General features: G+C 35.3%; 1 protein-coding gene across 4 annotated transcripts in view; it reads right to left on the reverse strand.

Moving 5' to 3' along the window:
- The window catches only part of LOC136030451 (sodium/nucleoside cotransporter 1-like), a 91,027-nt gene that overhangs the window by 6,484 nt on the left and 59,943 nt on the right, over positions 1-24,600 (reverse strand). For all 4 annotated transcript variants that reach the window (XM_065709444.1, XM_065709446.1, XM_065709445.1 and 1 more), the window contains 4 exons: positions 23,484-23,645; positions 18,235-18,328; positions 4,806-4,965; positions 2,092-2,260 (listed from right to left, as the gene is read on the reverse strand). In XM_065709444.1, the coding sequence (XP_065565516.1) occupies positions 2,092-2,260; positions 4,806-4,965; positions 18,235-18,328; positions 23,484-23,645 (585 nt within the window). The remainder of the gene's footprint in view (positions 1-2,091; positions 2,261-4,805; positions 4,966-18,234; positions 18,329-23,483; positions 23,646-24,600) is intronic.

Below are 24,600 nucleotides of genomic sequence, written 5' to 3' on the forward strand. Positions count from 1 at the left end.
TGACTGAGGTTGTTAATCCTTATTTCATTTCAGTACGACTGCTTATAGATTGTTCAACCAATAAGTTTGTCCTGCATCGGGGCTTAGGCCCCAAAGCAGCGTTTCGAGTTCGTATTGCCCATCCCGACTGTTCTAAATGGGCCATGCCAAAGCTGAAAGAATCTTTTCCATGGTACTGAAATAGAATTGTTAAGGAAGCGTATTTTATTCTTTGTAGCCCTGAAAAGTTCCTGGAACAGAGTTTAAGCTTATGCTGTACCATTAAGCCCAAGAGCCAAAAACTCAATAAGCCACCACACCCACTTTGGGAAGAGTAAAAGTTCACTTTCAACCTTGAAGCCCAGAAGCCAAAAACCCAATAATCCACCTTGGACATTTTGGGTTTTTTTACTTCATGGATCTCGTGTTTCTGATTTCCTACGTTTAAAATAGGAACAAAAAACATGAGAAACCAGTTTATAAGGAGAGTACAAGCTTATGTTCAACCTTGAAGCAAAGGAGCCAAAAACGTAATATGCCACCTCGTACTCTTAGAGTCTCTTTATATGATGTATTTCGTGTACCCAACGTCAATATGCTACAAAACCAACCAATTCAGGCTTATATTGCTTGTGAGATACTATGTCTAACATAGGAACACAAAACATGAGAAACCATTGAGTAAGAAACAACAAGCATAAAAGAAACCTTAAGAAAGTTACTTTCCGTTTCTATTACTTGTTTGACATTCATTGTTTGAAGCCCCCTCTTTAATAGAACCCCTAAATAGACTCTTGGTATCAATTATAAATCCTACAGTTTAAGCAATGGCCTTCCTTAAACCTTATCAGTTTGTGTGATTTTACGTATATTTTTCCATTTATTTACTCTTACGTACCAGCATTTTTAAATCTATTGAGAGGACAAAAGAAAATTTATTATTATTTTTCAAAATGCACGAACTATACTAAAAATACATAGTAGACTAGGTTATGGACACAAACGAGATATACTGTGCCGAAAAAAGATGTTACGTGTTTGTGAACATACTAAGAACCGCTGAGATGTATTTTGGCTGTGATAATTAAAAGGAAGACATATTCCCTTTTTGTAACTTTTCAGGAGAGCCAAAAAAAGGAATAAAGTTTTTTGGTTGCGACCGCTCTGAAGGATGAGGTTACTGGAGATAAAGGAATATTTCCTTGACCAACAATGTATGCTCTTTTCAATGGTATAAATTAAATTCAAGAATTCCGAGTGAATAGAAAATTATGCTATTTTATGGTGTATATTTTATTTTTCCATAACAAAAAAAGGAGATCGATGTCAGGTCTTCATATTATAGCTCCATAAAGCCAATTTGCTGTCGTTCACAAAGTGCTAGAAAATCTCCAAGAGAAACTCTACAATAGATTGACGAAAAAAATCTTAAAGATCTTAAAAATCTTAAGAGAAAAACAGGTTCTCTTTGCACTGCAAAAATATATGAGTAAAAAAGGAAGTGGGCAGGTTTCCTTCTTCCTGCTTCTTTAAGCAGCCAAAGAGAAAAGCAGGTTTTCTTTGCACTGCGAAAAATGTATGAGTAAAAAAGGAAGTGAGCAGGTTTCCTTCTTCCTGCTTCTTTAAGCACCTAAAGAGAAGAGCAGGTTTTCTTTGCACTGCAAAAAATGTATGAGTAAAAAAGGAAGTGAGCAGGTTTCCTTCTTCCTGCTTCTTTAAGCAGCCAAAGAGAAAAGCAGGTTTTCTTTGCACTGCGAAAAATGTGTGAGTAAAAAAGGAAGTGAGCAGGTTTCCATGCACTACCAAAAATGTATGAGTAAAATGCAAGTCAGCAGGTTTTCTTCTTCCTGCTTCTTTAAGCACCTAAAGAGAAAAGGACGTTTATTTTGTACTGCAAAAAATATATGAGTAAAAAGGAAGTGACTAGGTTTTCTTCAAGAGAAAAGCAGGTTTTCTTTGCACTGCAAACAATATATGAGTAAAAATGAAGTGAGCAGGTTTTCTTCTTTTGGCTTCCTTAAGTACCTAAAGAGAAAAGGACGTTTTCTATGCACTGCAAAAAATATATATGAGTAAATAGGAAGTGAGGTTGGTATAGATTAGTAGCCTTACCTCAAAAGTAATGTAAGGTGCACCAACCAATCCAGCAAACCAAGAAATGATTCCATTTAGAAAAGCAACAAAAGCAAGAAATGCAATGAGGTTGGCAATGATATTCATGACTAAGAATACGGCATTGGAGGCCCCCTGGGCTGCGGCATCTAAGACATTAGCCTCTTTTCTAAAAATGAAGTGTTTCCAAACATAAAAATTTAAATATGACTAAACTACAGAAAAGAAATTGAAGAATCAAAATAAAAGAAATAATTCCGTTTAGAAAAACAGCAAAAGTAAGAAATGCAATGAGGTTGGCAATAATATTGATGACTAAGAATATGGCATTGGAGGGCCCCTGGGCTGTGGCATCTAAGGCATTAGCCTCTTTTCTAAAAATGAAGTGTTTCCAAACATAAAAATTTAAATATGACTAAACTACAGAAAAGAAATTGAAGAATCAAAATAAAAGAAATAATTCCGTTTAGAAAAACAGCAAAAGTAAGAAATGCAATGAGGTTGGCAATAATATTGATGACTAAGAATATGGCATTGGAGGGCCCCTGGGCTGTGGCATCTAAGGCATTAGCTTCTTTTCTAAAAATGAAGCGTTTCAAAACGCAAAAATTTAAATATTACAAAACTACAGAAAAGAAACTGAAGAATCAAAATAAAATCCGAGCATTAACTAATTTGGATAAATGGTGGCTTCAATAGTATATTTTTTATTTTAATTGGATATCATTTTTGAGGGACTCTGGGCTCTATTTTGAAATTCTTGTTCATTATCTTCATCCGTTTGCCAACTAAGGTTCATCGGACTATGAATAAAATTTTCATTTTCGGAGTAATATTACAAGAAACATAATTTCCCCAGACCCCTTCTTTGAATACCAGTTTCACTTTTTTTTTATATCGGCCACTATGGTGCTTAGTTTCTTATTTACATGTCTGCACCAGCAACCATGTCAAAATATCTTCATATACAGTAAGGTGATGTGATGTTGATTAAAAGAACCTTGTTGGGAATCTTTGTAGTACTTATTTTCGTAATTACATTTTTGTATTTTGGACATTTACATTTTTTTATATTTGTATTTTTTACATTTCAATATACATTGGACAAAAGATAAAATGAACATTTTTGCCAAAAGTATATATTAGATAGTGTATGAGCATATTTTTGTTTCACTGGTCTGAACTCTCTGTCCTAATCTACCCTCTACATATTTAGTAATCAGTTCAAATACTTATGGAACATGTGAGTCAACCAGGGCGGTGTTCAGAAGAGGGGTTAGGTTTTTACTCTTCCTCCTTCTCCCCGATATGCTTGTCCAACTCGTAAAAACGTAATAAAAAACCGTAAAAATCCATTGTTGATGCGGTTTTTGTAGCCCTCCCCCCAAACAGAATCCTATGTACGGCCCTGGAGTCAACTTTTCTATTCATGAAATTTCTTTTTTGATACAGCTTAATGTAAGTTAAAGGATAATAGTCCTTTAACGCCATTGCTGGCGCGCACGGCGTCAAAACGACATTGAGACACGTTTTTTTTACCCGGACAAGTAGCAGGCCTGTCACACAGCCTTGCTAAAGCAGGGATCGATCCCTGAGCCCTGTATTGCCAAGCAGAGCATCAATTCACTCTACTACAAGTGGATTTAACTCAAACCTTTAATAAAAGTTAGACTTAGTACCTGTATGATATACCCACTACCTCTGAAGTTATTCATGCATTGACACACAGTAAACCGGCTTCTTTCGCTAGTTTCTTTCACCTTAGCATGAGAAAAGACAAACAGAAGTGACGGAATAGATGAGAAATATATATATAGTTTAGGCTATATATTTGCACATTAGGGTGTGGAGGTGCAGGTAAAGCTTTTGGACAGCGCGAAGTCAGAAAACAAATGTTACATCATAATATGCAAAATAATAGTAGCTAACATATTTTGCATGCAGACCCGCTGTACTTTACCCCCACTCCCTACTGTGCAAATATATAGCCGAAATTTGTTTCTAAAGTATTTTTTTTTTATTACACTTAGATAAATTTTATTACGATTAACCTAACTTCCCTTCTTGAGTGGTAGTTGGTATGTCATACGAGTACCTTAGACTTTAATAAATTAAAGCTAAGCTTCCCTTGAATGTTGCTAGTTTGTTGGCCACAGTTGCACTGTCAGTGTCACTAGTATTTTATAATCCCCTTAGGCCCCATTGTTTCAGAACCAAGCATTTTTTTTTCTTGTCAGTTTTTCATAGTTTTTTATTCGTAGGTTCAAAGGTGTAGGTTTAATTTGTAGCTCTCAAAATTCAGGAAATGACATGTGTATATCTTTCAATAGGGGTTGATGAAAACAATAAACTCCAGGCACTAGCTTAAGTCGCCCATATTTTGCAATAATTTATCTCGCTTTGATACTTTAACTAGCTGTTTCCCAGCTAACTGAAAAGAAAATTAACACGCATGCTCTGATCACTCAAAGGAGACAACACATAGGAAACCCTATTTCAAAAACAGTCTAGTTCAGGGCTGATCATCTACCTGAAGCCTTGAAGAGGTTATTCCGTCAAGCCTTTCCCTCCTATCGGTGACGTTTCACAGATTTCTAGAGCATACTAAATGAAGGACTAGTAAACCATGAACCACTGGTATGCCTGATAATGCATACCGTAAATGATAATATATGCATAGTTAGCAATGCTAGCGCAAATATTTACAAGCTTACCCCTTTTCCAGAACAATATCGTCAGATTTAGTTTTAGATTCTTCTGTTTCTGGGTAAAATAGCTTTGAAAAGGCGAGTGCAGCAGGTGCAGCCATTACAGATGCAGCTATTAAATTTGAAGCATCAATTCCAAAGCTAATGTAAGCTGCCAAAACAGATCCTGGAAAATAAATGTTTGTGCACTCATGAGAACTAAATGATTTACTAGACTTATACTTGCGGTAAATTTCTCGAACTCTTTTTTTTATTAAAAGAAGAGTTGTAGTTCGGAATATAATGAGGCAGGGAGTTTTATTCTTTGAGTATAGCTGGTTTATATTAGGATTGAAATGAATAGGTTTGTTCAGATAAATACGCAAAAGAGTTGAAGGGGATATTTTCTTTAATTCAGGAATTCTTATTTCTACGTGAATCAAAATTACAGAAATTCATCTATAATCCAAATTAGAGGTTTAAGAGGTTATTTATTCCTTAAATAAACTAGGGAAGGTTTAAGTTGATAATTTTAACCATCTTTCAAGGCCATAATTTAGCAGCAGATTTGTTTCTAAAATTTTCATTCATCTAGTAAAACAGTTTTCCGAGCTCTTGCTTACTTTTACCAAAGAATGTATATATTAAGTTTAGATAGCAAATTGCAATTCAAATAAAAGAAGCGAACGAAAATATATCACAGTACTGAACTAGCTTTCAGAGTGAGAACATCTCAAATAACCGGATTATATTGATTCAGAGTTAAAAGTAAAAGGATTTGGTTTGAGATGAATATTTATGAACTGTGAGTAAAACCGGTCTACTTTAGTGTGACTAAATTTATATAACTATATGAGCGGATTAGTGTATCTGAATTGAATAAATTCATTTTTTGCTCGACTATATTCTGTTAACGGGGGATAGTCACACACCCCTTTGGCTTTGAAGATCTGAGTGTCCGTACCGCATAGACGTACTGTGTTGCAAATTTAACCTAAAGGATTTTATTGCATTATAAGCTTAATGTAGCGCTAAAGGCGATTTTATTTTTTTTTGCCTTGCTTATTTAATCCCAGACCTAAGGAGTGAGAAATGTCACTATTTATTTGTCCTGGTTTAGAATGTTCTCCGAGGCAATAGGCGGACTAACATGCCTGATACTAATTCCACACCATCGCTAAAAGAGTGGGATAATTATTTTTCTAAGTTGTCGACTTCGCACGATTCTAACAGTGTTTTGTTGCAATTAGATGAAAGGTTGAAGAATTTTTGAACTGATTACAGGATTTTTGAAGATATGTTACTTAGAGCAATCAAAACGTTAAAGGCGCAGTCGGCTAGGGATCATGATGGCGTATTTGCTAATCACCTTAAGCTTGCTCCTTCTTCTTTTCTTATTACTCTACTGGCATTTTTCAACCTTTTACTTATTACTGGTTTAGTACCTAAGAAAAGGAACAAAACTGAAAAATAAAGGAGAAAAATAAAAACTAAAAACCGGGACAAAGGGAATATAAATGACGACCGGGATACTGGGAATATAAATGACGACCGGGACACAGGGACACAACTACAACGGGGATGCCGGGGGCACAGGGGGATATATAAATGACGACGGGGACACAGGGAATGTTCGGCAATCATTAGAATAATGAGGTATAGATCTGAATACGGATTGTTTTTCCCATGGACAATTTTATGTTGCATGTTCAAGAGTCGGTAAACCTGACAATCTATTTATATGCACAGACAATGGGATATCGAAGAATTTTGTATACTCGCAAGTTTTCCGTAGTTAAAAACATATATATATATCTATCTATATTCACAAATGGGACACAGGGACACAACTACAATGGCGCGTAACTAATATGGCGTGTAAAGACTTACGCGCGGGGAGGGGAGGCTTGGGGGGTGCGTGAAGCGCCCCAACAGCTAGTAAATAATAAATAAAATATTAATAAAAGAGGAGAGAGATCACAATGGAGAAAAGAATGTCATTAAACAAATACTTAATGGCTTCGCTCTGAAAATTATGTAGAAGCGGGGAGGAGAATTGTCTACTAACTGAATTTAAATCAAGGTTGTGGACTGTGATGAAAAAGTTAATAGCCATGGCTGATTGGAAAAAACTCCAAGACATATAGTCTGAGTGAGAGTCATAGCTTACGTAATTCTTTTTCAGAATTGTATAAGAATCCGTTGATTTTTGAATTAAAATCAAGTTGGTGGACTTTGATGAAAAAGTTAAGAGCCATGGCTAATTGGAGAAAACGCCAAGACGGATAGTCTGAGTGAGAGGCAAAGCTGACATAATACTTTTTCAGAATTGTATAAGAATCCGTTGATTTTTGAATTAAAATCAAGTTGGTGGACTTTGATGAAAAAGTTAAGAGCCATGGCTAATTGGAGAAAACACCAAGACAGATAGTCTGAGTGAGAGGCAAAGCTGACATAATACTTTTTCAGAATTGTATAAGAATCCGTTGATTTTTGAATTAAAATCAAGTTGGTGGACTTTGATGAAAAAGTTAAGAGCCATGGCTAATTGGAGAAAACGCCAAGACAGATAGTCTGAGTGAGAGGCAAAGCTGACATAATACTTTTTCAGAATTGTATAAGATATGAATTAAAATTAAGTTGATGGACTTTGATGAAAAAGTTAAGAGCCATGGCTAATTGGAGAAAACGCCAAGACAGATAGTCTGAGTGAGAGGCAAAGCTGACATAATACTTTTTCAGAATTGTATAAGAATCCGTTGACTTATGAATTAAAATTAAGTTGGTGGACTTTGATGAAAAAGTTGAGAGCCGCGGCTAATTGGAGAAAACGCCAAGACAGATAGTCTGAGTTAGAGGCAAAGCTGACAAAATACTTTTTCAGAATTGGATAAGAATCCGTTGACTTATGAATTAAAATCAAGTTAGTGGACTTTGATGAAAAAGTTAAGAGCCATGACTAATTGGAGAAAACACCAAGACAGATAGTCTGAGTGAGAGGCAAAGCTGACATAATACTTTTTCAGAATTGTATAAAAATCCGTTGACTTATGAATTAAAATTAAGTTGGTGGACTTTGATGAAAAAGTTAAGAGCCATGGCTAATTGGAGAAAACGCCAAGACAGATAGTCTGAGTGAGAGGCAAAGCTGACATAATACTTTTTCAGGATTGTATAAGAATCCGTTGATTTTTGAATTAAAATCAAGTTGGTGGATTTTGAAGAAAAAGTTAAGAGCCATGGCTAAGTGGAGAAAACGCCAAGACAGATAGTCTGAGTGAGAGGCAAAGCTGACATAATACTTTTTCAGAATTGTATAAGAATCCATTGATTTTTGAATTAAAATCAAGTTGGTGGACTTTGATGAAATAGTTAAGAGCCATGACTAATTGGAGAAAACACCAAGACAGATAGTCTGAGCAAGAGACAAAGCTGACATAATACTTTTTCAGAATTGTACAAGAATCCGTTGATTTTGAATTAAAATCAAGTTGGTGGATTTTGATGAAAAAGTTAAGAGCCATGGCTAACTGGAGGAAACGCCAAGACAAATAGTCTGAGTGAGAGGCAAAGCTGACATAATACTTTTTCAGAATTGTATAAGAATCCATTGATTTTTGAATTAAAATCAAGTTGGTGGACTTTGATGAAGAAGTTAAGAGCCATGACTAATTGGAGAAAACACCAAGACAGATAGTCTGAGTGAGAGACAAAGCTGACATAATACTTTTTCAGAATTGTATAAGAATCCATTGACTTATGAATTAAAATTAAGTTGGTGGACTTTGATGTAAAAGTTAAGAGTCATGGCTAATTAAAGAATACGCCAAGACAGATAATCTGAGTGAGAGGCAAAACTGACATAATACTTTTTCAGAATTGTATAAGAATCCGTTGATTTTTGAATTAAAATCAAGTTTGCGGACTTTGATGAAAAAGTTAAGAGCCATGACTAATTAGAGAAAACACCAAGACAGATAGTCTGAATGAGAGGCAAAGCTGACATAATACTTTTTCAGAATTGTATAAGAATCCGTTAATTTTTGAATTAAAATCAAGTTGGTGGGCTTAAATGAAAAAGTTAAGAGCCATGACTAATTGGAGAAAACACCAAGACAGATAGTCTGAGTGAGAGGCAAAGCTGACATAATAATTTTTCAGAATTGTATAAGAATCCCTTATGAATTAAAATTAAGGTGGTGGACTTTTATGAAAAGTTAAGAGCCATGGCTAATTGGAGAAAACGCCAAGACAGATAGTCTGAGTGAGAGGCAAAGCTGACATAATACTTTTTCAGAATTGTATAAGAATCCGTTGACTTATGAATTAAAATTAAGTTGGTGGACTTTGATGAAAAAGTTAAGAGCCATGGCTAATTGGAGAAAACGCCAAGACAGATAGTCTGAGTGAGAGGCAAAGCTGACATAATACTTTTTCAGAATTGTATAAGAATCCGTTGATTTTTGAATTAAAATCAAGTTGGTGGACTTTGATGAAAAAGTTAAGAGCCATGGCTAATTGGAGAAAACGCCAAGACAGATAGTCTGAGTGAGAGGCAAAGCTGACATAATACTTTTTCAGAATTGTATAAGAATCCGTTGATTTTTGAATTAAAATAAAGTTGGTGGACTTTGATGAAAAAGTTAAGAGCCATGACTAATTGGAGGAAACACCAAGACAGATAGTCTGAGTGAGAGACAAAGCTGACATAATACTTTTTCAGAATTGTATAAGAATCCGTTGACTTATGAATTAAAATTAAGTTGGTGGACTTTGATGTAAAAGTTAAGAGTCATGGCTAATTGGAGAAACGCCAAGACAGATAGTCTGAGTGAGAGGCAAAACTGACATAATACTTTTTCAGAATTGTATAAGAATCCGTTGATTTTTGAATTAAAATCAAGTTGGCGGACTTTGATGAAAAAGTGAAGAGCCATGGCTAAGTGGAGAAAACACCAAGACAGATAGTCTGAGTGAGAGGCAAAGCTGACAAAATACTTTTTCAGAATTGTATAAGAATCCGTTGACTTATGAATTAGAATTAAGTTGGTGGACTTTGATGAAAAAGTTAAGAGCCATGACTAACCGGAGAAAACGCCAAGACAGATAGTCTGAGTAAGAGGTAAAGCTGACATAATACTTTTTCAGAATTGTGTAAGAATCCGTTGACTTATGAAATAAAATTAAGTTGGTGGACTTTGATGAAAAAGTTAAGAGCCATGGCTAATTGGAAAAAACGCCAAGACATAGTCTGAGTGAGAGGCAAAGCTGACATAATGCTTTTTCAGAATTGTATAAGAATCCGTTGATTTTTTGAATTAAAATCAAGTTGATAATTAATCAAAAAGTTAAGAACCATGGCTAATTGAAGAAAATTTCAAGACAGATGAGAGTCAAAGCTGTCATAAGCCTTTTCCAGAATTGTATAAAAATGATGTCATTTCACTTCTTGATAGAAAGTTCTATTGCTACAAAGAAACTTTCAGGAATTTATCTATGACCCAAGTTAGGGGGTTTCTGTCTTCTGGGGTTGAAAACAGTTGAGGTGGTAAACTTGAACACCTTCCATGGTCTTAAATTGGTCTGTGAATTGAGTCCTGGAACAATAATTTATCTTGGACCAAGTTTTGAAGTTAGCGGGTAGTCCATTTTTGGACATTTTTGGACTTTGGACTCTTTGGTCCATTTTTACCAAGGAATGTACATGCTAAAATAATATCTTAAACTAGCTGTTGGGGTGGGGCTTAGCGCCACCCCAACGCCTAGTTGTTGGGGGCGCTTCGCCCCCCCCCCAAGCCCCCCCTCGAGCGTAAGTCGTTACGCGTCATATTAGTTACACGCCATTGTAGTTGTGTCCCTGTGTTCCACCTTTGAATATAGATAGATATATATATATGTTTTTAACTACGTAAAACTTGCGAATATACAACATTCTTCGCTGTCCCATTGTCTGTGCATATAAATAGATTGTCAGGTTTACCAACTCTTGAACATGCAACATATAATTGTCCATGGAAAATACAATCCGTATTCAGATCTATACCTCATTATTCTAATGATTGCCCTTGAGCTTTGTTGATGGTGATTGCTAATCGAACATTCCCTGTATCCCGGTCGTCATTTATATATCCCCCTTGTACCCCCAGGCGTCCCCGTTGTAGTTGTGTCAATGTGTCCCGGTCGTCATTTATATTCCCTGTGTCCCGGTCGTTATTTGTGTCCCGGTGTCCCAGTCTGTAATTTCTCTTTGAGTGTCCCGGTAGTCATTTATATTCCCTGTGTCCCGGTGTCACGGTCGTCATTTGTGTCCCGGTCTGTAATTTCGTCAGTCGACAAACATGACATGAGTCGACAAACAACTTCATGACGGCATAATGCTCAATCCTTATAATGACGTCAGTCGACAAACATGCATGATGTCAGTCAACACTCAGCACACAGACAACTTATTTATATATATATACTAGCTGTTGGGGTGGCGCTTCGAGCCACCCCAACACCTAGTTGGTGGGGGCGCTTCGCGCCCCCCCAAGTCCCCCCACGCGCGTAAGTCGTTACGCGCCATATTAGTTACGCGCCATTGTAGTTGTGTCCCTATGTCCCACCTGTGAATATAGATAGATATATATATATATATATATATATATATATATATATATATATATATATATATATATATATATATATATATATATATATATATATATATATATATATATATATGTTTTTAACTACGTAAAACTTGCGAATATACAACATTCTTTGCTGTCCCATTGTCTGTGCATATAAATAGATTGTCAGGTTTACCGACTCTTGAACATGCAACATATAATGGTCAATGGGAAAACAATCCGTATTCAGATCTATACCTCATGATTCTAATGATTGCCCTTGAGCTTTATCGATGGTGATTGCTAATCGACCATTCCCTGAGTCGCCATCGTCATTTATATATCCCCCTGTGCACCCCGGCGTCCCCTTTGTAGTTATGTCCCTGTGTCCCGGTCGTCATTTATATTCCCTGTGTCCCGGTCGTCATTTGTGTCCCGGTGTCCCAGTCTCTGATTTCTCTTTGAGTGTCCCGGGCGTCATTTATATTCCTTGTGTCCCGGTGTCCCGGTCGTCATTTATATCCCCCTGTGCCCCCCGGCGTCCCCGTTGTAGTTGTGTCATTTATATTCCCTGTGTCCCGGTCGTCATCCCGGTATACATTCGTTTTTGAATTGGTATATGATGAAATAAATTTTTAATTTTTTCCCTTTTTTCCTTTTAGTTTTTTTTTATTGGTTTTGACCTTTTTTTAGGTTTTTTAGTTTTTTTCTTTTTTCTTTTTAGTTTTTTTTGAAGTTTTCATCTTTTTAGTTTTTTTATTTTTATTTATATTTTTTTAGTTTTCTTTTTCTCCTTTATTTTTCAGTTTTTTTCCTTTTTTTAGTTTTTTTTTCTTTTTAGTTCTTTTAGTTTTTACCTTTTTTAGTTTTTTTTAGTTTTTTAGATGAAAATTTTTTTAGTTTTATTCCTTTTTTTCTTTTCAGTTTTTTGTTGGTTTTTACCTTTTTTTTAGCTTTTTTAGTTTTTTTTCGTTTTTTCTTTTTACTTTTTTTTTAGTTTTTATCTTTTTTATTTTTTTTATTTTTATTCTTAATTTTTTTTTTATTAGTTTTTAGTTTTTTTGTAGTTTTTGCCTTTTTTAGTTTTTTCAGTTTTTTTTTAGTTTTTAGATTTTTACCTTTTTTAGCCTAACCAGGATTTGAACCTGGGACCTTCATTCTCCGTTCTGACACCCTCTCTCACCGAGTGACTACTGCAGCATGTTCATTTTGGTGTTTTAAATGGTATATTATTAACCAAATTAATGTGTTTTACAATATACCAAGCATCGTCATAACAAAAATGACGACAACTAATTTCATGACGTCAGTCAACACAGAAATTAAGTTCTGAAATTAAGTCATGAAATTAGTTTTTTTCATTCGTCATTTTTGCTTTGACGGTGACGTCATTCAAGTTATATAAGACATATGTTCACGTAGAAATCTATTAATGTTTAAGTTTACAATGACTGATGAAGATGCTCAAAGAGTCTATGCCAAAAAACTTGCTGCTGATAGAGAAAGTCAGAAAAGAAAGCGTGCCGAGGAACTATCAGCAGCCAGTTTTTTGGCATAGACTCTTTGAGCATCTTCATCAGTCATTGTAAACTTAAACATTAATAGATTTCTACGTGAACATATGTCTTATATAACTTGAATGACGTCACCGTCAAAGCAAAAATGACGACAACTAATTTCATGACGTCAGCCGACACAGAAACATGACGTCACCTAACAACTATTTTCATGACGTCAGCCGACACAGAAACATGACGTCACTTGATCCACAGATCCACAGACAGACAACTTATTTTTATATAGATAGATATATATATATATATATATATATATATATATATATATATATATATATATATATATATATATATATATATATATATATATATATATATATATATATATATATATATATATATATATATATATATATATATATATATATATATATATATATATATATATATATATATATAGATTAAAATTAAAACGATACAAAAGCATAATGAAAACAGGAAGGGAGGTTATCAATGGAAAAACAATACAACATTGAAGAACAACAAAGGGTTTCAAGTTTTGAAAGCGTGATAGTTTTGTCATTACGGACAGAAGGTTGAAAGATTATTTTGAGTAAATACAACTTAAGGACATCAAGCTAAAAACCCAGAATACTGCCAACAACCTAAAAATATGAAGAAGCATGGTTATCTGTTTAGTCTGGAGTCTGGAAGAAAGCTCCAGGGGGTTTCGACCGACCCCCAAATTTTCTTTAAATCTATACAAAATGCACTTTCCGTCTACATAAACTTAAAAGGATATCATTCATCTTTGAGTCCCTCACAGCAGTTGAACTTCTTCGTGAAATAAGATCTTCTGTGCAACCCCACGACAGACACTGTGTCTAATTTGCATTATGTTTTAAATTATGTTATTCTTTTATGTATGTGGGTGGCTCTTCTAACTTTCATAGAACTATTCGTTAAATTGTTCAGTTTCAAGTCCCGCCTTAATTCTTAGTCGTTTTTTTTTTCTTTTTCCTTCTGAGGGACTCTTTGGTTCGTTGCTATCAAGGTTGATTTAATTTTTATGTTTACCTTTTTTCTCCATGGAATTTCTTTTTTTTTGGTTTTTCTGTTTACCTATTTTTTTCTTTTACTTTCGTCTTCTTTTTTCATATTTCTTTAGTCTTGTCCTTGCATTGAGGACGGTATATCAGAGGTCTTTGCCCAAACAACTCGAAATTTTCCATTTTCGCCTCTGGTAGAGAATTTTAATTATTCCATATTTTTCCTTATATCTAGCCACTGCTTTCTTAAAACGTTTCATGAAAAGAACACCCTACAAAAAACTACCCTAAAAAAAGGATAGCCTAAAAACTTAACAAGAGCACTGACAGTTTCGTTGAGAATTGGATGATATTAGTCAATGCATTAGCTGTTTCCCCTCCTTGGATTTTTTTTTCTTAAAAAGGTTTCATGTCCCATAAAATGTTTTCTATAAAAGGCTATTCTCCGATGAATAATCTTGGATATTCCTAAGTGTGTTCTGATAAGATCCCGAAGGAAATCCGTAGAGAAAGGTAGATCTTGTCTGATTTGAAGCCACCTATTTTTTGTTGACGGGAAGAAAGGACAGGCTACTAGAACTAAGGATAAACCATTAGATACACCTACAGTCATTTCTGTTGTTGGCAAGAAGAAAAAATCAGTTTATGCGTTAAATCTCCAAATTTTGTTTGTGTTAACTATTTGATATCATTATTAGTCGTTCCAAAATTTTACACACACACACATATATATATATATATATATATATATATATATATATATATATATATATATATATATATATATATGTATATAAAAATAAGTTGTTTGTTTGTCTGTCGAGTGACGTCATGTTTGTGTGTCGACTGACGTCATGAAGTTAGTTGTCGTAATTTTTGCTATGACGGTGACGTCATTAACGGTATTTAAGACATTTGTTCACGGAAAAATGTTTAATTGTAAAATGACTGAAGAACCTACAATGGCAACAGCCGAGGAAGCTGCTCAAAGAGTTTATGCCAAAAAACTTGCTGCTGATAGAGAAAGTAAGAAAAGAAAGCGTTCCGAGGAATCACAAGAACAGCAAGAAAACAGGCTTGCAGCTGATAGAGAAAGTAAGAAAAGAAAGCGTGCCGGGGAATCACAAGAATAGCAAGAAAACAGGCTTGCGGCTAAAGAACGCAAAACCGCGCAGTTAGATGAAAATCCACCTGGACAGCGAGAGTCAAAACATATCAAAACTGAAAATGATAGCGATGATTATTGGGTTTGGGATTTTGACTTGGATAAGGTCATCAGTGCCTACCAGATTTAAGTTAAAAAAACAAAGGTTCGTCGATATGTACTTCATAGTGACGCTGAAAAATAAAGAAGAAAAAGAAAACTGAAAAAAGAAAAAAGGTAAAAAACTAAAAAGAAAAAACACTCAAAGAGAAATTACAGACCGGGACACAAATGACGACCGAGACAGAGGGAATATAAGTGACGACCGGGAACCTCAAAGAGAAATTACAGACTGGGACACCCAGACACAAATCACGACCGGGACACAGGGAATATAAATGACGACCGGGACACAGGGACACAACTACAACGGGGACGCCGGGGGCACAGGCGGGATATATAAATGACGACCGGGACACAGGGATTGTTCGAATAGAAATTACAGACCGGGAAACCGGGACACAAATGACGACCGGGACACCGAGACACAGGGAATATAAATGACGACCGGGACACTCAAAGAGAAATTACAAACTGGGACACCGGGACACAAATGACGACCGGGACACAGGGAATAAAAATGACGACCGGGACACAGGGACACATCATTAGAATAATGAGGTATAGATCTGAATACGGATTGTTTTTCCCATGGACAATTATATGTTGCATGTTCAAGAGTCAGTAAACCTGACAATCTATTTATATGCACAGACAATGGGACAGCGAAGAATGTTGTATATTCGCATGTTTTACGTAGTTAAAAACATATATTTATATCTATCTCTATTCACAGGTGGGACACAGGGACACTACTACAATGGCGCGTAACTAATATGGCGCGTAACGACTTACGCGCGCAGGGGGGCTTGGGGGGGCGCGAAGCGCCCCACCAACTAGGTGTTGGGGTGGCGCGAAGTGCCACCCCAACAGCTAGTATATATATATATATAAAAGTAAGTTCTCTGTGTGTGTGTGTTAGTCTGTCGAGTGACGTCATGTTTGTGTGTCGACTGACGTCGTGTTTTCGACTAACGAAATTACAGACCGGGACATCGGGACACAAATGATGACCGGGACACCGGCACATCTATCTATATATATAAAAATAAGTTGTCTGCGTGTGTGTGTGTGTGTGTGTCTGTCGAGTGACGTCATGTTTGTTTGTCGACAGACGTCATGTTTTCGACTGTCGAAATTACAGACCGGGACGTCGGGACACAAATGACGACCGGGACACCGGGACACAAGGAATATAAATGACGCCCGGGACACTCAAAGAGAAATCAGAGACTGGGACACCGGGACACAAATGACGACCGGGACACATGGAATATAAATGACGACCGGGACAGAGGGACACAACTACAACGGGGACGCCGGGGGGCACAGGGGGATATATAAATGACGACGGCGACACAGGGAATGGTCGATTAGCCATCACCATCAACAAAGCTCAAGGGCAATCATTAGAATCATGAGGTATAGATCTGAATACGGATTGTTTTCCCATGGACCATTATATGTTGCATGTTCAAGAGTCGGTAAACCTGACAATCTATTTATATGCACAGACAATGGGACAGCAAAGAATGTTGTATATTCGCAAGTTTTATGTAGTTAATAACACACATATATATATATATTATATATATATATATATATATATATATATATATATATATATATATATATATATATATATATATATATATATATATATATATATATATATATATATATATATATATATATATATATATATATATATATATATATATATCTATATTCACAGGTGGACCATAGGGACACAACTACAATGGCACGTGACTAATATGGCGCGTAACGACTTACACGCACGGGGGGGCTTGGGGGGGGGCGCGAAGCGCCCCCACCAACTAGGTGTTGGGGTGGCGCGAAGCGCCACCCCAACAGCTAGTATATATATATATATATATATATATATATATATATATATATATATATATATATATATATATATATATATATCTTGTTTTTATTTAACCTTATTTTCCTGGCTATAGATCTTCTTCGTCACATCGTGTCTTATCCCTTTTTTAAGGGAGGAGGTGTTGGATTTGTGATTTTGATGATTGTTCTCTGTCTAACTGTTTTGTATTTTTTGATAATTTTTTGTGTCTTTTAATATCTTTTTATTTATTCCACTTTATTAAAATAGTTGTTAATAAATGAATATTTTTTATGGTTGTGTTTTCGTTTGTTCTAGAATGTTTGTAGTACATGATAACAAGAATTCACAACAGCATTTTTTTTTGCGGAAGTAAAATTGAATCCGAAAGTTTTCATAGAAAGTGCCAGTTGTGTGCTTTTTTTTTTTTTTTGCCGTAATCCTCATCTAGGTTGATAATAAAAATTACAAACCACTCGGTTAAACCCTTTAAAACTGAGATACTTTTAGTTGCAGCTGTGAGTCGTCCATTGTTGATTTTATTTGAAATGATGATATCTTATAGTTATTATATATCTTATATATATATATATATATATATATATATATATATATATATATATATATATATATATATATATATATATATATATATATATATATATATATATATATATATATATATATATATATATATATATATATATATATATATCTTATATGTTATTATATATTATTTATCTTATAGTTATATAGTTCTTATAGCACCTTAAAGATATTTCCAGAATTTTAACATAAAGGCCAGGTTCCTGAAAAAAAAGGTGAAGAACACTATTAGAACTTTCAGTTTGTCCGGTCGGTTAAACAAAATCGGGTCAGTAAAAATACAATCCAAAGCTTCACTATTTTACCTTTGTTTTACCGAAATCTTCATTCAGTCGATAAAAGTACCCAGATTCTCAGATAACGTTCTAGCTTTTCTCAGTGAACATCCTTTTTAAACAGAGGAAAATAGGAACATCAGAAATTCGAAGAAAATGTATTATTAAAAATAGTGTAAATTTGAAGAAATAATATTATTTATATGAAATCGACAAAAATAAATAAAACTAGCTAAAATTTTGTAATCGAAAGAATTACTAGACCTGCAATAGTAGCAAAGCCTCCGGTCATCACAGCATGCAGTTCAGATTTGGTCATCAATCCAATGTACGGCTTAATTAGAAGAGGGGCTTCTGTCTGAAATTACGGGAAGCAGAAAATTAAAAACAGGATAGACACGCACATTCTAATGATTTTAGAGGGGGCGGGTCTGGATCACACTCTTCCTCCAAAATCAAAACAGTTTTTGATATAGCTTCTTACAGTTTTAGTGGAATTCTCACTTTTTTTAAAATACAATTCCCCCCACCCACTCCTGAAAACCTTCTTGTGTATATGTCTAACAGTGTTAATAACTGCTGGACCCTTTTAAATGGAATATAGTTGTAAATAAACTTTTTACTTTTGGAGAACCACGATACCAGCATTTTATTTTCTCGGAGGGTGGTAGAACATCTATAGGAGGGCTACATTCAACTAATTTCTGAAATTGGTGAACTCTGTGAATTTTTTCTAAAAATCAAGGTAAAATATTAAAACTAGTAATAATTTAGGCCCCCCTCCCCTCGAGAGATCATTTCACGAGGAGGATGCTTTGCATGAACGAATTTTGTCTTTCGTCCTTAGAAACTTTTCGATGAAAAGTTAACTCTTGGGAGCAAGTATAACTACAAAATGATATTTAATTTTGAGCTTAGTTTTTTTTAACTATTTAGACATGAGTTTGTACCTTCCAGATTGTTGTTGCTGTTTGCAGATTATGTTTACTGCTTTTGCGTTATTCTTTAGAGGTTGTAATTTGATTTTTTTTTTTTGTGTTTTGGACTTAGGTAGCGGAAGAGTATCAGGTGTGCCTCATAAACTTTTGGTGTTATCTCATTGCTAAGGAAATCGAAGATCTCCCTTTTCCCCTATCTTAGTATTGATATTAGAAAGTTGATTCATGGCAAGAAAATCAATTTTGAAAATTGGAGAAGCACATATTTGTTTAGCGCTAATCGATACTTCTTGAAGATCTGATAGATATGCACCGCATCATCTTATTTTCTGTTTATATTAATTAGATACTAGGGTTTATATGATTGCTATTGTTAATTTTAAAATAAAAGACCACCATCCAGTAGTGCCTAGGGCTAATTTAACCCTAGATTTTAGGAAAATAGTATGTGAAGTCGCTGATGGTGTCTTAGGAAAAAAGTTAGAAACCCAGCCAGGAATACTAGTGAAAATGCTTCATGTTTAGTAGAGAGAGGGAGGGGCCAGTGCCAGAATTGATTAAGTGATAGATCATATGGAAATAAGAAATTAAAGGAACCGCAAAATGTGAACTAAGGATGTTCGAAGTGAAGGCCATGGATAAAATTCCCAAAGATCTGGAACATGCAGCTAGATGGCATAATAGTAAATTGTACTGGCAAGTTAGATAAATTGAGTGACAATAGTCGATCTGAACTTACCCCAGTTGAAGGTAGGAACGGAGCCAAAAGTCATGACGAGAAAAGATTTGAATAGAGATGGGCAGAACAAAAAATTAACTTATTTGAAAAATAAACATTTTTTAAATTAGAAAATTTGTATTTAAATAGAAAAAATAAATATTTTGAATTTTTTCTAAATCGCAATAGAATTACCGTCCGGTGCCTTTAGCCGCTAACTTCTACCACAAACAAAGGTTTATTGCACCTTGTTTGGACCACAACTTTCAGGGAGGTGAGTTATATAAATAGGATAATTGTCCATCTTTTATTCGTTTCTAACACATTTTATGGTATGAAGATTTGTTTTCATACAAGCGTATACCCGCTACGGCTATCAATTGCAATTCAATGCAATGTCGTGTTTTTGCAACTATTAGTAAAGTACTTGTGTGGCAATCATTCGTAGTAAAAATAAAACCAAATTATTTTAGGCATCAAATATATATGAAGCAGTTAATAAAAGTTAGATTTAAGGCAAAGTAGCGTAGCCTTAGCTGGTACCCGCTTCAATATCAGAGAGAACAACAGATGTAGTGTCACCTTTTTATGCCAATTGACCGCAAATTCTGTCGGTCGGTCGGTCTGTCTGTCGGTCTGTTTGTCTGTCTCGGTTTTGCTAGTTTAGGCACTTCCAGGTGAGCTAGGACGATAAAATTTGGCAGGCGCATCAGGGACCAGACCAAATTAAATTAGAAATTGTCGTTTCCCCAATTTGATCATCTCGGGGGGGGGGGGCAGTAGGGGGACGGTAAATCGGAAAAATTAGAAAAATGAGGTATTTTCAACTTACGAACGGGTGATCGGATCTTAATGAAATTTGATATTTGGAGGGATATTGCGTCTCACAGCTCTTATTTGAAACACCGACCAGATCCGGTGACATTGGGGGGGAGTTGATGGGGGAGCCTAAATCTTGGAAAACGCTTAGAGTGGAGGGATCGGGATGAACCTTGGTGGAAAAAACAAGCACAAGACCTAGATACGTGATTGACATAATCATAACGGACCCACTCTCTTTGGGGGAGTTGGGGGGAGGGTTAATTCTGAAAAATTAGAAAAAAATGAGGTGTTTTTAACTTACGAAGGATAGATCGGATCTTAATCAAATTTGATGCTTGGAAGGATTTCGTGAGCAATTATTTTAAATACCGACCAGATCCAGTGACATGGGGGGGGGGTTGGAACTTTAAATCTTGGAAAATGCTTAGAGTGGAGTGATCGGGATGAAACTTGGTAGGAAAAATAAGCACAAGTCCTAGATACGTGATTGACATAACCGGGACGGATCCGCTCTCTTGGGGGAGTTAGGGGAAGGGTTAATTCTGAAAAATTAGAAAAAATTAGGTATTTTTAACTTACGAAGGAGGGATCAGATCTTAATGAAATTTCATATTTAGAAGGACCTCGTAACTCATTTATCTTATATTAAATTCCGACTGGATCCAGTGTCATTGGGGGGAGGGGAAACCGGAAAACTTGGAAAACACTTAAAGCGGAGAGATCAGGATGAAACTTGGTGGGAAGAATAAGCACAAGTCCAAGATACATGACTGATATAACCAGATCAGATCCGCTTTCTTTGGTGGAGTTTGGAGGGGGGGAGTAATTCGGAAAAATTAAAAAAAAAATGTGGTATTTGTAACTTACAAACGGGTGATCAGATCTTAATGAAATTTGATATTTAGAAGGATCTTGTGCTTTAGAACCTTCAATTCAAATCCCGACCAGATCCGGTGACGTTGGGAGGAGTTGGAGGGGGAAACTGGAATTCTTGGAAAACGTGAAAATTGAGGTATCTTACGAATGGGTGATCGTATCTTAATGAAACTCGATAAATAGAAGAATCTTATGTCTTAGATGCTCCATTTTCACTTCGAATCGGACTCAAGGATATAGAGGGCTGGAGGGGGGAAACAGATATCTTGGAAAACGCTTAGAGTGGAAAGATCGGGATCCCGACCGACATTAAGTCTCTGATTTTCCTTTTAAATCAATCTGTTCATTTTTAGAATTTTGCTAGAGCTCATACCACATGATCTCTTAGCTCTTGTTTTTATAGGGTTGATTAATAAAGTAATAGTTTGTATATATGGTTCGTCGTTAAACTAACAATGCTGTTTGAGTGTTGCGACATGAAGAACAAAATTAGTTTAATGAATATAGGATATTTTGAAACTGCCCACTCATTAACGGCTGTTCCTTTTAAGGAACTGCCCCTCCTCAATACCCCACTTTTTACGCTAAAGTTTGTTAGTTCTCTAAAAAAGCTTCCGGCTCTAACTAAACAGCCTTTTTGTTTCAGTAGACGTTCTTAAAGAGTTAGGACAAGGGTCGAAATTTAGCGCAAAGAGGAGGGTATTGAGGAAGGGACCAGAAATTTCATATACGAAATAATGTCTGTTTGTTCTAATTTTCAACGTTACTCTTTCCTCCAAACAATTAATTTTCTCCTTGGAAAACACTCCTCCACAGGAAACTCCCCTCAACTTCAAGAAAATTCTGTATACTTCTCAAAAACAAATACTAAAGGTTTCATAAGTTTCATAGCTTGTAGCCCTTTCTTCAGGGGCTGTGGGAGGTTATCCCATTCCCAAGGAAATATTCATTGAACCTTTCAGCTATGTTAATCAGAATGACTATTAATTTTTTTTCGTAAGACTTTGAGGGAAAAATGGACATGAAAGGGGGGCTAGTTGACCTACAATCTTTTTGGTCGCTTTAAAAGGGCACAGTGACTATTAATTAACATTCAAATAAGCCATCTCTCAATCTTCTAGGAATATAGGCTCGACACGATCACCCCTTGGAAGAATAGAAAACAAACAAGCGTGCATCCATGATCATTCTTCTGGTCAAAAAATAGAAAATTCCACGTTTTTGCAGATTGAAGCTTGGAACCTGTACAGTAGGTTTGTTTCTCTAATACACTGAATCTGATGGTCTGATTTTCACAAAAATTCCTTGACTTTTAGGGGATTTTCCTCCCCCCATTCCAAAAATCAGGCAAACTTTCTCGGGCGCGTAGCTTTTGAAGGGTAATATTAAACTTAATGAATCTTGTCCGTTTTGAATGAGAATAAAAAGCCATTTTTTATGGATCTATTTTTATCAAAATTCTGTTTTTTAGAGTTTTGGTTACTATTGGACAGAGTCGCTCCTTTCTTACAATTTGCTACCACGAAATGTTTGATAATATTTTTATCAAAAGCTCGTATGTAGGAACTAACTTAAAGGGGTGAAGAAGGAGGGGGCAATGGACAAAGAGTTACAAATACGGACAGGGTTAAAAAAAATCAGTAGAAAAAAAAATGTAGGAAACTTTAAGGTTTTTTTGGCGATTTTGGGGGGTCTCAGACTCTAAATCTGGGTACATTTCTGTTTTGATACATACTCTTTTATCATGATCGAAGTGTAGAGGAGAAATATAAGAAACATTAATGCTTTGTAATTGAAAATCAAGTAATTATTGTCAAGAAGGATCAGTTCCCATGGGGAATGAGCTCCTAGTAAAATTAATCCAAAGAAGTCATCTTTGAGGTTCTTCAAAAGAGATTTGAATCATCTTCAAAATTACAAATGTAGTGGCGCACAAGGTGCTTATCGCAAGGCAATTGTTGCTATACACATATCCAAATTTGGTCATTTAAATTTACTGAAAATTTGTCTTTTTTCAACAAGTAATTAAGTATGCACCCATCTAATAGTAGTCTGCTGTGGGCTACATTAATTTAAATACATATTAAACTTTACGACTCAACTTAAAATGTAAATGTTTGGATGTTATAAATTAATTCTATTTAACAGAATTACTTTACCTGTCCTAAGAAAATATTGGCAGAGGCACTCATCGATTCTGCTGCAGTTGTTCCAACGGAAATTTGCAACAGCCAACCCAGCTTTATGACAACAAATTGCATAACTCCAAAATAATACAAAATATTGATGAAAAAGCTGAAGAAAAAGATTACTGACAAAATCTAGAAGTAAATAAGGAAATCAATTCAAGATTTTGTTAGTCTAAAATAGGAAGAATACGCAGATAGACGTCGCCAAATGTATATACTAATAAACGGCATATTATAGCTAATAGCGCAAAAAGATGTGTATTAAAAAGAAAGTAGATAACACAGATTTCAAAATTAAAATATTAATCATGGTTGGAGCATTCAACCTATTAAAGACCGAAGTGCAGCCCAAAGTAGCCGAAAATTTAAAACAATGTTTAGAAAAATTGCCAAATGAGGAAGAATTGCCAATTGAAGCTAATTCAGGAATGGTAACTATAATTTTGACTAATATTTATTGTGAAAAGATTACTGTGAAATTAAACTTTGGGAAATTAAAAAGAATGGCCTGAAAACCCTCGAAAAGGGTGTTGGATCGAAAAAAACTAACCATTAGAATTGCCATTTTTGAAAACCCCACAAAGGAGACTTACAACCTACCACCTCAAACAACAAGGAAAACCAATGTTTTACATTGGCAGCACTGATGAGTCGTCTTTTTTTCTACGTTTCATATTAACAATGGTTTGGACTCGCTGTTTTTCAAAATGCTTCAGATATATTTTATAAACAGTGACAAAACGGATCAGTTCATGTTTAGCAGCAAAACAAGATCCCAAGTTTATACATCTTGAATCTTTGGCACATATCCTCTTTTATGGAGCCTAACTTAAAAATTTTAGCAAATTTTCATTTGCTGCAGAAGAAGCTGGGTCCTTTCATTTTGAGTTCAACCCTGTTATAAGGTGATAAAAATAAATTATTGTGTATAGTGTAAAGCCCATTTTACTTCTCTGTTGGGGCTGCCCACCCAAATAGTCTGTTTAGGTTGGCCCAGGCTTCCCAGCTCCCCCCGCCCTTACAAAGTTCATGCTGACGGCATTGTTATACTTTATAGCCGTGTAATCTGTTTCAAACTATAACATAT

Source organism: Artemia franciscana, chromosome 8 (assembly GCF_032884065.1).
Source record: "Artemia franciscana chromosome 8, ASM3288406v1, whole genome shotgun sequence".
NCBI classification, from domain to species: domain Eukaryota; kingdom Metazoa; phylum Arthropoda; class Branchiopoda; order Anostraca; family Artemiidae; genus Artemia; species Artemia franciscana.